The 16,229-nt window shown below is 34.7% G+C and overlaps 1 protein-coding gene across 3 annotated transcripts in view; it reads left to right on the top strand.

The window, feature by feature from the left end:
• Vwa8 (von Willebrand factor A domain containing 8) overlaps window positions 1-16,229 on the top strand; it is a 443,736-nt gene that overhangs the window by 167,545 nt on the left and 259,962 nt on the right. For all 3 annotated transcript variants that reach the window (XR_015445839.1, XM_004844253.3, XM_087197309.1), the window contains 3 exons: window positions 7,918-8,086; window positions 10,024-10,101; window positions 15,354-15,469. Coding sequence is in view for 2 of the 3 variants with exons in the window: in XM_004844253.3 (XP_004844310.1) it covers window positions 7,918-8,086; window positions 10,024-10,101; window positions 15,354-15,469 (363 nt within the window). In the remaining variant the exon portion in view is untranslated. The remainder of the gene's footprint in view (window positions 1-7,917; window positions 8,087-10,023; window positions 10,102-15,353; window positions 15,470-16,229) is intronic.

The following is a 16,229-nucleotide window of genomic DNA, read 5'->3' as shown; positions in this document are numbered from 1 at the left end:
CCGGTTTTGTACATTACTTGCATGTGAATCACTATTCAGGGAAGAGTTTATATTTTCGGAAAGGAAAATCAATGCAATTGGGCAATATCTCCCAGCAAGTTAGCCGACAGTTTCCTTTAGGACATCAGGAGCATTGTATTTGTCACCGAATATCCAGCAAAGGACAAACCCTTTCTATGAAACGGACTCAAGTTCTCCCTTGATGATCACAAGCAGTTTTACAAATGAAAACACTTTCAGGAACAGAGTGGCCCTCAGCTTCACATTCATGGTTTGGTTCTTAGTAGATAGCAGTACTTCTCAAAGTTTCCCACCTTTGATACTATAGGTTTGTGCCTCTCCCACAAATGCAAATCTGGTTAATCTCTATCTCCAGAGGTCAAGCTGAGAAAATAGAGATCATATCAATGCCTGCTGTCCTTTACATGCTCTTGAAAATTTTTGTGTGACTCTTTACCAGTGTTATTCATACATGAAACTTAAGCCAGTTAGAGTTTTGAAAAACAGAGTTTTTCAAAGTGTTTAATGAAAAATACCAGTCCTTTGGTATGGTTTCTATGACTCTCTCTCATTTCCTACTTCTCACTTCACAAAGACCACTACTTTCAACTCTTAGCGTTTCTTTCAGTATTTACCTCCCTATCACTTAACAATATGCTTTCATTAATTCGTCTTGACTTGTACCATTGGTAGGATAGTCTTTTGTTGTCCTTCATAAAAAAGTAAGGTTTAGCTGTTTGACTTCCTTTCTCTTTACTCATGCATACTTTCATGCCCCCATTCATCCTAATGAATTTTATAATTTTGCTTTAAATTTTGTTCAATTTTTACATGACTGTGACAGTATAAAGACTATCTACAGCTGAGACATTTAGTACACAGTACTATAATTATTTTCCTTTCATACATACATCTTATTTATCTGAAGTCATTATTGTACCTACATATGAAGAGAGAGATATAAGTAAATAATTCCAAATCCAGTTTTGCATGTTAGAGATCTGTACAGTAATGTTATGGGAATACCAAGTTGGGAGTAACCCTATTTTCTATGTGTATATCACATTTTCATTCCATGTGTCCCCTGTTGTCAAAATCTTTCAGCACATTCAGGCCCATCCAATATTTATTAAGTTTTTTTTTACCAATTTTATCTTCCCCCACGGTATATTCTGACAAATCCTAATCTGAACTTGTTCTTTATACTTGGAGCTCCTGTGTCATCTTAGATTTCTTCCTGCTTCTAATTTCCTGGTATCTTGTGTCTTCTTTGTACCTTTCATTGTTCAGATGTATGGTGAACCTTCTGGGTATATTTCCAATTTTCATTTTTTTCTCTCTTGTTTTTTTGTCAATTTGCTGGGTTTCATTAGCTTTTCAGGGACAAAATTTTCTAACAATGATACTCCTATCTTGTCTAAATTGTTTCTACCATTTGAAAGCCTAATTCTTTTCAGTATTCCTCCTTTGTTGCCAAGAAACAGTATTTTCTTATGATTGTAAACAGTTTTTATTTGGTTAAGTATAGTCATGCTATAGAATCTGCTTCTTTCTGATGGTATTAGATGCTGGTAAATTTCTTTACCTTTTCTTGTTTAACCTTGATTTAATTTTTTAACCCATTTTTTGTCTTTCTGAAAATAAATATCTTCTCTTTTATCATTATAATGGGTTAGATTCTTTTAAATCAACTGGCTGTGTTTCTTTTAGAGTTGTAATTTATTGGGTAACAACTTGTTACTGTGTTTATTGTCTAACAACTTGAGTAAAAAGACACAGTACAGTATAAAAAGCAAGAAATTTATACTCAGCAAAGAAAAATTTATTTCATGAGTTGTTATGAGTAATATGACCAATTATCTATTATGAGTTGATCCTATACCCTATGTCACTCTTGGTATTAGCATTTGAACCATAAATTAGAAACTCATGACTCAAATAGTCTACCATTTCATTTCTGTACTTAATCACAGAACTAAAGTTCAGCAAACTTCAGGTTTTTTTAATGGTATTTAAACATACTTAGCTTTTATTTAATTTTTTATTAGTGCTTTTTTTCCTTGTGGGAGATTTTAAGATAGATAAAAAGGTCAAAGTTAGAATTACAAGGCAGGCTTTTGTCCTGTTTTCTAAAGGGGAGGGTTCTGGAGAGATGAGGATGGTGGTCAGAGGTAGTGTATCATTTGCAGCTGCCAGACAGAAATAATACCTATAATAGTCTTTCACAAATAAATAAATCTCCTTCCAGCAGATCCAGATTCCAAGAACAACTGCTAATCTGTGGACTAATGATTAATAATCCTGAGAATTGATTTTAAAGCTCTTGTTGGAGTGATTTGGTTAAAATTGACTATCATAATGGTAATCCATAGAGTCAGTCACTCTCTGGGTGCCAAGAATTGTACCCAGGTAACTCTTACCTATGGACTGATGATTGGATATGACTGATTCAGAGTATACAGGTGTCTGTGGCTGATAGCATTACTTTGTTTCTTCGTTCAGGCTATTTATTGAGTGCCAGCTCTAAGATGACACAGTCACTGCCTTCTGTGATGCACCACATATGAAGACATTTAGACACGTGAACAAATAATTACAGTGAAGCTTTTCAGTGTTAGAATAGTAGTCCAAAGTGCTGTGGGAACACAGAAGAGGAAGTGACTAGTATTTACCTTGAAAGGTTAGGAAAAGCTTTCAATCATTGTTTAAGTTGGCATTTCCAGGGATTTGCACCTTACCCTTTTTTTCCTCCTTGAGCAATCTGCACCACTCTCATATACTTACCTGTCGTGGATACACTGAACATTCTTCAAAAGCTTTTTACAATTTATTTTGTCCTAAGTCCCCTGTGCCTACTACGTGTCCCAGGGAAATTCTAAGCTCATTTCTCTTGAACTCTTTAACTTGCTATATGAAACCACTCGCTATGCATACTCCTAGCCATGATGTTTAGTGTCTAGTCTATAATTGTGAGCGTATCACTGTTTAAATCCTCAAGTAATTCTCATCACCTGGAGTGCCCAGGGCCAACAGCTATACAGCCTCATCTTTCGCCTCTCAGAACCAGCACAGCTAACTTCTGCTGTTTCTCCAGTAGGTGCTTCCTCTGTGAAGCCTTCTCTGACATTCCTGCACCTCTTTCCAAGGCCATGGCAGATTTAACAGTGTCTTTGCCTCTAGACTCAGTTTGGTAAAACTGGTTCTACTTCCAGATTGGAGCAGCATTCTTAATTTTATTTGTGGCTGGGGATTTAGCTCAGTGGTTCTGGCGCCTGCCTGGAAAGCACAAGGTCCCAAGTTCAATCCCTGGTACCAAAATAAATAAATAAATAAATAAATTTAAAAAATAATTTTATTTGTGAAGACTTCTTTGGTTATAAGTAACCAAAACAGATTCAAATTTTTGCGAAATGAATTTATTAGTACCAAGGATACAGTTGAACCTTAGGCAAAAACTAAAACCTGGGACTTTAATGTTGTCAGAACTCTCTGTCTTGCTTTTGTACTTCATTTCTTTGTTTCTAATGTCACAATATGTGACACTTAATGGAGTTGTTAGTGTTTTTGAATGAGTGAAAAAATCTTAACCTAGGCTACAGTTTTGAAAATTCAGGAAATAACAACCCTCTTTATACCATTTTAGATAGCAGTATTTTCTTATATAAACCTACTAATTTGGAATATTTTGATCCTCTTTAATGACAAGTCAGAAAGCATAGGTCCCATAATTAACAGCTGCTGGCTATAGGATACCAACCTTTTCAACTTAATGGCGTGAAACCCAGTTTCCTAATATAGTAATTATATTTGATTCCTTTTGCTGGTTTTCATTGTTTACTAATTTTTATACAATATTGTTCACCTTAATCATTTTTACAGTGCTCTGGAGGCTTTTACATTTTTTGCAGGTACTCATATACCTAACACTTCCTTAGATTTACCCTACTTTTTTTTTTGGTACTGGGGATCAAACTCGGGACCTTGCACTTGTGAGGCAGAACCACTGAGCTAAATCCCTGGCCCTACACTTCATTAGAAATGTTAGAAACTTCTCTTGGTATAGGATACCAACAATGGTGGTTAGAAATAGGGTGATGGCCACACTCATCAGATATCAACAATGCCTGCGTTTTATGCAGGAAATAAGGACCAAAATAGAATGGTTTCCTTTAATGAGAAAAATTTATTTTGGGGAAAGAGGGAGTACAAATACTACCAGCTGCTAAATCTGTCTCTTCCTGTTGTCAAAAACATAGGTAAAAGGAGTGACAGTTTCTCTGTTGCTAATGGTTCATTTCCAATTTTAGTATATGTGCTGCCGAAGTGAGCACATGCTTCATTTCACCAAGAAGTGCTTCTGGCTATGTAAGGGAAGTAGCAAGGATTAGTGGGCTAGTCTTGGTTGCACTTAGATAAGCTCTACTATTTTTGTATTTTTATTGAATATTTTATTGGTTTTTATGGAACATTGAAAACACTTTATAATCTTTTAGTCTTTATTGATTAGTGATGAACCGTCATTGGATATCTGAACACAACTTTTGATAAATTAGATTCTCTGGACCCTTTTGCTTTTATTCCTCTTATGTTTGAAGACAGTTAGGATCTGAGCATTGTCTCCTGCCTTCCCAGAAGACTTAGCATCTCTTTTCCTACAAATTAGATCAGGCAAATTTGTAACAAAATTCAAGATAGATCCAAGATTTTATACCTCAAAATAAAAAGCCTTAAGGAAATTTTGATTTTGAAAATATCTGAACATTTTTATGGTCCAGGAACAGTTTGTGTCTGTGAAGGGTGTAGTTACTTATTATTGTATGTTTTGAGTTTTTCTTTTTTCTTTTTAGGTACTGGAGATCGAACTCAGGACCTGGTGCTTGCAAGGCAGGTGGCAGCACCACTGAGATAAATCCCAGGCCCTGAGTTTTTCTTTTTAATACAGAATCTGCATCTCCTCTCACAAATTCATTCCAGAACAGATTTAGACTAGCTTTTGGGTGGGAAAACATTATTTCAGGTTTTATAACTTACTTTGGTTTGTCATTTATGTCAAAGGTATTCAAAAAGTTTTATATGGTAATGGTTATTAAAAACGATATACATTTATTTAGGACCTGCTTTCTTCCAAGTATTACACTATATCAGGTGTTATATAATGACACATTAGGAATGTGTGCATGCAGTTTGCTTAATTGCAGAGAAAAAGGAAATGAAGTCTGTGTGGAACTGTATAACCTCTAGGTTTAGAGTTGGCATGTTAGTATTACAGTATTGAAGGCTAATTTCTAAGTCAAATCTTATTCTAGCCTATGATTGATGTCATTGCGGAAACCTTCTATTTCATTCTTTACTACACAAATTCAACAAAAATGAACCACTGGAGTTTATTGAAATTTTTTAAATTAAAAGCTTTGTTGAAATATAATTGACATGTGGTAACCTGAATATTTAAAGTGTACAGTTGAACAATTTTTGACACGTACAGAACTGTGCAATCTCTAGGTTTTGAATTGGAACATTAGTATCATAGTCTAGAAAGCTAATTTCAAAGTTCTGTGGGGTTGATGGGCTATATTATCCTTTCAATTTCTTAATACACAATTTCAACAAAAATGAACCACTGGAGATTTTTGAAGACTTTTTTAATTAAAAGCTTTGTTGAGCTATATTTGACATATAGTACAGTAAATAGTGCATATTTTCTAATACTTATGTATCTTTTTTTAGCCTTGGTGTTTATTATACACTGGTTTGTCAGATCACCCTAAAATATGTAGTGGATCTTTTGCTCTCTAACTTTCAGACCTGGGGAATCTTGAATCAGGGAATAACTTTCCATATGACCTATTCGTATGCAAGGAAGCCTTTGGGAAGAACCTAGAAAACAAAAAGGTCCTTCTCATCCTGTTATTCATTAGTTTACTGGCTGTTTTTATCTTCAGCGTATACTTCTCTGCCCAGCACATCAACTTCTCAGAAACTGCCCCCTTCGATTTTTGGCCCACTCACTCAAGTACCTTGTGAAAGCCAACACTAAAAAGCAAGTTATAGATTATGTATGTCCCATGCAATGACATCACCTCATTTAAAGTCAAACTACCTAGCTTGCTCTCATTTTAGTTACTCTTCTTGTCATACTTTACAGCTCAGCTGTGGTACCTGTTTCCTCATCTCTTAAGGATATAAATTGGACTTCCCCCTTTGGTTTGCTTGGAAGAGTTTGTTTATTCCTTGATTTGCTATCCTTTACTATTTTATGAAGAATCTACATCTGCTGCTTTTAATTTTACACAGCCAAACCGGGCTTTGTCTCCCTCTCTTTTGTCCTAATTAGGAGTCGGAAGGATCCAGGATGAATCTAACATCTGTTGCTAGGCCTTTGAGGCAGAGTTGCCTGTATTGTAGCAAACCACTTAGCTGAAGTGGAAAAAAGAATAACCTGGCTCGTTAGCTTTCCAATACTAGGATTTCTCATGCACCATATCTATTATATGACTTCAAATCACTAGCAATCCTGAGTGACCACTCTATCCTCAGGACTTCTGGCACTGTTTTGTTATCCTTCCTTGTTTTCCCAAAACAACTTTTTAGAACAGATTATTCCCCCAGCCCTGGTAGAACATCTGTAAATAACTTTTTTTTTAACCCAGAGAAATGAAATAATATTTGGTAGTTTTCATCAGTTCATCCAACTCTTTCATATGACTATTAATAAAATTGCTTTTCCCTGCTTTATACATTATGATATGCCCTCTAAAATTACAGATCATGAGGTTGGGGATGCAAGTCAACCTGCCCACAGTTGATGCAACTTTCTCTTATGTGAACTCTTCAAAGTACTCATCTGATTCTTTCTATACATGTTCTACCTTTTGGTATTTTAGCTGCCCAATCATTTAGCTCTTAGATTTTAGTGTAATAATTAATAATGCCAGTTGTATTTTTGTTTTTCTGAAAATTAGGGCAAACACTTGAGTTTCATCCCTCTTTTTTCTTAGCAAGAACTATATTATCTTCTAAAAGCATATTTCTGTTGCGTTTTTTTTTTTTTGAGAATCATTAAGAATTGACAATATCACTTGCTTGATTAGATTATAATAAGGGATTTCTAATTCCTATCCAAAAACAACTCATTTCACTAACCGTGAGAAGTTTTATCTTTTTCTTCTGTGTGTCCTAGAATATTTACATGCTTTCTCCGATTTCCTAGCAGAGATCTGTGAAAAAAAGAGATCATTTAAAAAAAACATAACATTTCTATAGCAATGACAAGAGTGAATTATATAAAGTTTTGATTTTCTTTACCTTTTTAAGACCTAAGGTTTTGTTTGGTTTTTTCTGATCTATAGTTTAAATTGAACCTAAATTTTTCATATTTTAAAAGGTTTTCCCACCATGAATCACACTTCTTTGTGTTTCAATGACTGGTACAAAGTCATTGCAAGACAGGAAATTTTTTGGGGGGGGTTACCGGGGATTGAACTTGGGACCTTGAGCTGTCGAGGCAGGCGACGGAACCACTGAGCTACATCCCCTACCCAAGACAGGAAATTTTGAGGGGATTTTCAGTGAATAAGAGAAGACCTATGTAATGAATCTGAACTGGATGGGATTTTGTTTCAAGGAACTTTGGAGAAAATTTACTTGAACCATAACAGCATATCAACAGCATTGGTTTGTGCAAGGGCTAGAGTTTCATAAGTAGTTACTGTACAACATTTATTAGTAGTGATTATTTCATTTCTTTTAATATTAGAGCCTTGGTGTGTCCTGACTTTTTTCCTCAAAGATCATTCTTTGGATGATAACTTTGACATTATTAATAGAATGATAAGCTTATCAATGCCTGGGCTTCAGCTACCATGACTTAATTTCTAATGTGAAAGCTTATATGTTCTTATTTTTCTTCCCTTTTAGATCCATTTTTTCTATTCACCCTTCCTTCAGAATCATTGCTTTGGCAGAGCCCCCTGTTACTGGAAGCACAGCACAGCAGTGGCTGGGACCAGAATTCTTAACCATGTTCTTTTTCCATTACATGAAACCACTTGTGAAAAGTGAAGAAATCCAAGTGATTAAAGAAATGGTAAGAGTGTCTGCAGCTGTTCTTTGTAAGGCAAATCACTAGCAATCACATATATGCTGGAGCAGAATTGGACCTTTTTGACTTTTTCTCATTTAGTCCCCAATTTTTTCATATAGTAGTATGTCAGTGGTTCTCAAATTTTAACATTTTCAGAATCATTTGGAAGGCTTGGTAAAACACAGATTTCTGAACTCCATTGCTTTTGAGTCAGGAGATTTGAAACGTACACAACAGTTTATATTTCTGACAGGTTCTTAGCAGTACATGCTGATGCTGATGCTGACGCTGATGCTGCTTGTTTAGGGACCACACTTTGAGAACCACAGGTGCAGGCTACTTCTTCCCTACCCTAATGTGGAGTAGGTTTTACAATGTCTTTTTCTTTTTTATTCAGTCAGTGGTGATTATTTTAAGTTCTTACTTTAAAGATAGGCCAGATATATTTTCATTCTCAGATTTTATAGAAAATAATAAATAGTCCCAGTCCCCTCAGGACTGTAATAAATCTTATATTCACCTATCTAGTCATGTGGTTTCTTCTAGTGTGTATCTGATTCATTATTTCAGTGTCTGCCTTAATCAAATATTGTGTTTAGCACTTTGGCGTTCTAATATTACAGTATTCATTGTAATTGCACTAGCCATGTTAAATTAAAACTTAAAAACTCAATTTCTCTGTCACATTTCAAGTGCTTCATAGCCACGTGGGGGACTTTGGCTACTGTATTAGCACTGATAAAGAAAATTTCCATCACTGTAGAAAGTTCTATTGGATAGTGCTATTGTAGATTACTAATATTAACTTTTTATATGAATGCATTCATTCCCTTGAAAATATCAGAATGAACTGATTAATTTTAAGTGTTATGAGCATGGTTGTGGATAAGGGCACATGCTTTAGAGTTCAACAACTTGGCTCTAAATGTCAAATCCATTGCATATTAGCTTCCATATCTTGGGTAAATTACTCAATCATAGTTTATCGGAAAATAGGGATAAAACTTTCTTACATCACAAAATGGATTTAAAGAATAAATGTATGGAATAGAATTTGTATTTTTAAAAATTCCAGTTACTTAAATGACCAAAGACACCATAAGCAGTATATTTTTTAAATGATCACATTATGCCAGTCATTGTTTTAACGTCGCTTTCTGATCCTTTTAAATTAAAATTTTAAATTTTTTATTGCTTAAATAAAAGTTACTTATAGTTTAATTAAATCTAATATTTAATTATATTAAAGTTTAGTATAGTTAAAAGTAATCAGTGTGTGCTGTTTGGGCACCTGTTGTTCAGAATTTATTGATGACCATGGTCCTTAAGTACATGTTTTACAAGTCCTTGAGAAAAGGGGACACCTTGAGGACCACTGTTTATACAAGAGTACTTTTGTCACTTAGCAGACATATATGTATATAAGTTATCTACTAAAAAAGGAATTTGCCTTTATTAAGAAAATGCCTAAATCAGAGCTTAAAACAATCACACTGATCCTAAGAAAACAGGAAATGAGAAGGTTTTCATGAGTATGCTACTGTATATACCGGTTTTTAATTGAGTTATAGTCTCATTTCAGCTTTATGCTGGTGATTAAAATATATATTTGTAGAAAACTGGCTTTGTTTTATTTGCCTGATTACTCAAGAGAAAGCAGAGGATTAAATGTTTCCTGAGAAGTTGAATAAGAAACTTTATGATTTGGGCCGGGGATTTAGCTCAGTGGTTCCACCGCCTGCCCCGCAAATGCAAGGACCCAAGTTCGATCCCCGGTACAAAAAAAAAAAAAAGAAAGAAACTTTATGAATTAAACATGAAACCGTAATCAGGGACTTTCTAAAAATGTAATTCTAATATTATTTGCTAAGTAATCATTTCTGATTGGTTGGTATCTCAATTTATTCTTTCTTTTTTTCCTCAATTCTCTCATAAAATAGGTCCCAAATATATCTCAAGAAGCTTTGCACAAATTGTTGTCATTTACACACAAACTCAGAGAGACCCAGGATCCAACGGTAAGCCTGGGCTTTTCCCATAGAATTTTTCAGTTGTTGACATATTACTGCTTTTAAAAATCTGTGTTTTTTAAGCTGAGATTTTTATCTCTTTTGCTATACTTTGTCCTCTGTAGATGTTTAAATCTGGCGTCAGTGATTTTAACACTTCTTTCAGCTCATCATGGCTAATGTCATAGAAAACAACTTTTCGCTCAGGAGAATTCTCCTGGCTCCTGGGGGCTCTACTCCATCCCCTGCATCTCCTTCACTGAGCAGTGTCATCTGTTTTTGTTGTTTAATGTCGCATCCCTGAGTTAGTGCCATAATACTTGTCTTAATCTTCAGCTTCTGATTTCTCTTTTCTGAATGATTGTTTATATTTCCATCCCAGGATGGAATGTTGGAAAGTTGAATAACTGTCACTATCTAATTCTGTGAGTTGTTCTCTCTTGTAAAAGAGGAACATTACCATCTTTCTCATAAGAAGGTCGAAATGATTAAACATGAAAATGTATGTAAAGAATTTTCCCCTTAGTAGCTGCTTAATAAATTTCAATTTCCCTTTTCAACTGTGTACTTCAGATTTGACATATCTTATATAACTAAACTACCTTTCCCCTTTATGTTCTCTTTGTGTTTCTGATTTAATTTCCTGACTTTGTTAATTATCTACTAAGTTACCAGAATTAGAAACATTGCCATCATTGTTGATTCCTTGATTTCCTGTTGTCATCACTTTATCTGAAAGTAAATCTCACCAATTAAGCATATCGATGTGGCATCTGTTCTCTTATCTATTGTCAATAATTATCTTACTATCTGATTTCATAATCTTCTCCTGGGATATTGTTATTTCATCTTCTTTGCCCCCTTCACTAGTAATTCATTCATCACATAGCCTTTTGTTAGTTTCCTGTGGCTGTAGTAACATATTATGATAAATTGGTGACTAAAGAGAACAGCATTTCTATCTATACAAAAAGTTTAAAATCAGTATCACTGTGAGAAAAACAAAATGTCAGCTGAGCTGCACTTCCTGAAAGGCTCCAGGCAAAGAATCTTTCCTTGCTTCTTTTGGTTTTTGGTGGATGCCAGCATTTCTTGACTTGTAGCTTCATCATATCAATACTACCTCCATCTTTCCATCACCTCTCCGTATTTATATCAAATCTCCCTCTGCCTCTCCCTTACTGTGATACATAGGACTCACCCAAAAAATCCAAGATAATATTCTTTAAAATCCTTTACTTAATCTCATTTGTAAAGATAACTTTGCCATAGAAAGAAACATTCACAGGTTGTAGAAATTATGATGTACATGTCTTTATGACAGAAGAATTTGGGAGAGCCTTGGGGCCACTTTTTACCTGTTACAGGTCTCCTTTAGCTACCTCTTAGACATCATCTCCAACTTTTTTCTCCCCTTCTCATTCTTTTCAGCTACTTTTTTCTTTGTTGTTTCTTTGCTTTACTTCGTCTCCAGCTTCCTTCCCTCTTCTCATTCTTTTCAGTTCCTTTTCTCTTTGCTGAACATACTAGTGCCTACCTCAGGGCTGTTGCCACGTGGGGATTCTCTTCATAGACCACTTTTCCTAGATAACTGCATGCATGCTTCTTCCCTTGTCCTTTCGGGTTTGCTCAAGTGTCACCTTTTTTGGCAGGGCTTTCCTGAAGTATTCCATTTGATAGCTTTCCTCCTGGTTTCTTTCCTATCTTTTTGACAACAGTGGAGTTCTTCATAGGGCTTATGACTTTTGGACACAATGGTCATGTTTCATTATTTTTTTGTTGTCTGCTTGCCCTCACATAAATTTTAGATCCATGGTGGCAGGGTTTTTGCTTGTTTAAGGAATTCTCAGAATCTGAAACTTTAAGGAAAAACTCAGAATCTGAATCCGGAAGCACAGTAGGTATTCAACAGATATCTGTTAAATAAATGAATGAATTAGTTTTCTATATTGTCCTTGGAGTGATCTTTCTCAATCCATATCCTAGCTACCTCCCCTTCTTTAAAACTGTTAAGAATGTCCTCTCTTTGTCTATGGCCTGGACAGCATGCTAAATGTACCTGCCAAGTTCCTTCTGACTCTAAGCTGCCTTTCCAGCCTTGTTTCCTGCAACCTCTCTTGACATAACCTCAGCTCTACCTGCACTTGGCTTCTTTCTGTTTATTAACTACTCAGATGTTCCTGTTTTGGGTAATACCTAACATGTGATTTGTCCCTATCCACTTGTCCCTCAAATTCCCTGTTCTGTCAGGAATCTTTTAGCTTCCTTAGGCAGAAGTAATCTTTATTTCTAATCTGCTTTCATGATACTTGTATACTTCTGATACTGATCTGTTGAAGTTGTGCTAGTTTGTTTTTAGGTCCCTAATTAGTATTTGAATTCCATGAGTTTGGGTCTTAATCATTCTTTTATTCCTGTTTCTTTGGTGTATAGTAGACACTGACATCTTGGCTGAATAAATGGATTAATTACTAATTTAGTATCAGCTCATCCTTAGAGTTTTCTCTCCTGAGAAAATTACATTTTTGTAAAAGAAATTGTTCTTTAAGAGGAAAAAATACTTTTTAAAATTTTTCATGAGCTCTTTTATATTTTTAAGCTGAAGTTCTAATAGTTATGCTAACATGAAAAAATCTTTGAGGTATGCTTTAAAACTACATAACCATGGTAACTAAGGGAATGGGCTTTATATTACTACCATCTGTTCTGCAAGATAAAACTCTAGTTAGAAACCTGATACTATAAATGCTAAATACATTAGAAATTTTGAAATTAAAGTAAACTCAATTTTTAATTGATAATATGAGAGGAGAAATTAACAAACTGTTAATTTGTTGCATAACTAGCTATACATGAAGCTTAGTTTCTTTATTTCTTAATAGTGCATATTATTGCAAAGCATTTTGGTGTTAACAATGGAAAGAGTTACAATTCTTCAAATTCATAAGAAATCTTCACTGAACACTGGAATTAATATGAAGTCTGAATTGAGTGTCGTGCTCAGAATGAGATTACAGTGTTGTGCTTTGGAAAGTTACCATGGGGTTTAATGCAGTTCTTTTCAGGATACCCCTCTGCTGGGAGTCATTTGTCAAACATTTTTCATCGTTAAAATAAGAATTTTTCAAGGTCCAGATATTAAGAATGGGGACTTCTGAGTCATTTCTAACCTCCAGTATATTCAATCATACTGGCACAACTTTATCCTCACATACAGTCAGTTGACAAATCTTTTGAGACATTCGTTGCATCTTTTCTCTCCATTTTTGTTACCCTAATCTTACTGTGGGACTTTATCTTTTTATAGGCAGATTAATGAAGTAGCCTCTGTTTCCTGTCTCAGTTCACTCTTTCTTTCAACTACTTTACATACTGCTGCTGATTTAGTTTGTAATTAGGCCAATAATAATCTGATCCTAAAATCATGTTACTACTTTGCACAAAGTGTCTTGCCTTAACAGTAAAGTCTAACTCCTGTCATGTGCGGCTCTTTGTTATTTCACAGCAAGCCTTCCATCGGGGCCCACTGGTAAAGTTGGCCTGATAGCCTCATATCCTACATCTATTTATGTTCTTTTTGCTTTCGTGCCTTTGTTCATAGCATCTCTCCTGCCCACTTGAACACTTTATGCCACTGTAGCAGTTGTCAACTGTTCTAGTTTAACATTAAGTTATAAGCTATTTTAAATTGTAATTAATGATTTCTTATATTTAAATATTGTGTTTATGTCTAGAATACTAATTTATTGAAAGCAAGGATGAACCAAATATTTGCTTATAAAAGAGTTCTCTGAAACTGAAAATATTTTTTAACAGAAAAAAATAATATACCTAGGTAGTAGTCATATTCCCCACTTATTCCCCAAAAGATTGTTTAACCCATGATAAAGCTGAAATGTAATAGTATTAGCAGCAGACCAACGTCTCATGAAGCTGCCAAATACTGTATATGAGGAAGGAAAAATCAATTCATTTTTCTTCTTTGAAATGTACAGAGATAACCTTAGATGAAACTTTGAAATAAGCAAATGTACAGCGTATCTTTTGTCTTTTCCCCTCATCCTGTTTAAGCCCTTGGTTAATGTCATAGAATTTCCTTCCCCAGCCCCACAGGTGCTCAGTGTCTTTTTGCCACCTTTGTTACCCTCTATGACACTGTACCCTAGCCTGCCCTGCAGTATCTTCCTAATGGTCTGGTTGCTTCAAAAGTGCTTTCCACTCTTTTTTTAGTGAAAACCACTGTTTGCTAATGCTGTTGACTTGAGTTTTGAATTAGACTAGGTATAATCTGATTTGTTAAAATTATGTTCATGTCTCATCCCTTCCCTCAGTTTGATTTTTTTTATTGTGAAGAAGCTGTTTTAATTTCTACCATGTTAGCCACCTATATTTTTCTGATTTGTATTAAATACTTCAGAATCATTTTCTTATATAATCCTCATCAGCAACCTTAAAGGTGAAGGCATTATTGTTGCCATTTCAAAGATAAGGAAAATGAGGCTTGGAGAGGTTAAGAAATTTCCCAAGACCACACAACTAATAAGTAAAAATAGCCTTGTCCAACTTTAAAGCCTGTAATCATCACTATTATACTGCTCCCCAGGAAAATTTTAATTTCAAGTTAGCAAATGTTTATCGAGTACTTACCATGTTTTGGGTTCTATATTAGCACGTTTTTTAGTGGAATTTGGGGAAGTATAAGAATGCAGAATGAAATTATTCTGACAGTGCAGGGAAAAGATTCCAAATAACAAGCTGCCACTCGAGTGACAAACTGGTTGACACCTCTGATTAACAGCTTAAATTGTCCACAACTCTTTTCTCTATTTCAGAAACCACAGATTTGCTTAAAGCTCTTATTAAGAATGTCTTAACAAATCAGCTTTATAGAAGCAGGGGGAAAAAAAGAACAGTCAACTGTATGTAAGAGTTATTTGTTGACAGATGTGACCAATGTTACATAACATCCTTCACCTATTTAACCTCCCCTACCCCAAAATGTATGTATAGCACAATTAAAATACTTTAATTGAATTTAATTGATAAATACTTTTGATAGACATTTTAAAAAACTATCTTCAAGGATAATTTGAAGTGTAAATTTTTTTGTTCATTTTTATTTGTATTTCATTAACACCACATACTTATTTTAAATTTGGCCTTGTGCTTTAGGAATAATGAATTCTGCTATGGTGCCCATCTGAAGGGACTATAAAAAGTTGAAGTAAGAGTCTTAACAAGCTGTCTTTGCCTTTTGATAGGCACAGTCCTTGGCAGCATCACTTTCTACCCGACAACTGTTACGGATTTCTCGTCGGCTGTCACAGTATCCTAATGAAAATCTTCACAGTGCTGTTACTAAAGCATGTCTTTCCAGGTAACCATATTCTCCTTTCTTACTCAGTTCAAGTTTCTGGGTCTTTGCTAAAACAATAGCATAAGTTTAATTGGTATTCACAGGTCTTCAAAAATTTGGTTTGAATATACAGCTATTTCAGCCTTGCCCTCAGTTGTTAGATCTTACATAGATATTACCTTATTTAGGTGAAAAAATAATTTTAAGGCTGGAGATGTAGCTCTGGTAGAGTGAGGGGTGAGCATGTGGGAGGTCCTAGGTTCAAGCCTAAGCACCAAAAAATAAAATAAAATGAAGCAATAATAATAAAAACTTTGAGAAGTCCTGTATAGATTAAAAAACCTATTTTAGTAATTTGTTCATGCCACACAGTAGTAAATAGTGGGTTTGGAACTCTAATTTTGGTTCATGTGTCTTCTGAGCTAGAGTGCTTAAGCATTATACTCAACACCTCCCAAATTTGTGTCAGAAGTTTCTATGCTTGATAGTACTGCCTCCTTGTCTAATTTAACAAAACTAACATCTTTTCATTATATGCTAATAATTTTCCTGTCAGTTGAAAAGTGATTATAAGACATTGGCTTACAGAATTTTCTTATAGAATCACATTTGCATGAAACCATTTTAAAGGACAATCCCCAATAAGCCCAGAGTTTTCTTTTAGACTCTTTCATGTGATCTAATATTTTCACATTTTAGATTCTTTTCTTAGGATCATTTTTTTATGATAGTTATACTGATTGTCCATTTATTCCTTGCTAAGATAAATTAAAAGACTATA

This window comes from Heterocephalus glaber, unplaced genomic scaffold (genome assembly GCF_053883595.1).
Source record: "Heterocephalus glaber isolate CG9 unplaced genomic scaffold, H.glaber_assembly_v1.0 deba00001666, whole genome shotgun sequence".
NCBI lineage: Eukaryota > Metazoa > Chordata > Mammalia > Rodentia > Bathyergidae > Heterocephalus > Heterocephalus glaber.
Note: the sequence above shows the minus strand (reverse complement) of the source record. Positions and strands in the feature narration are given on the sequence as shown.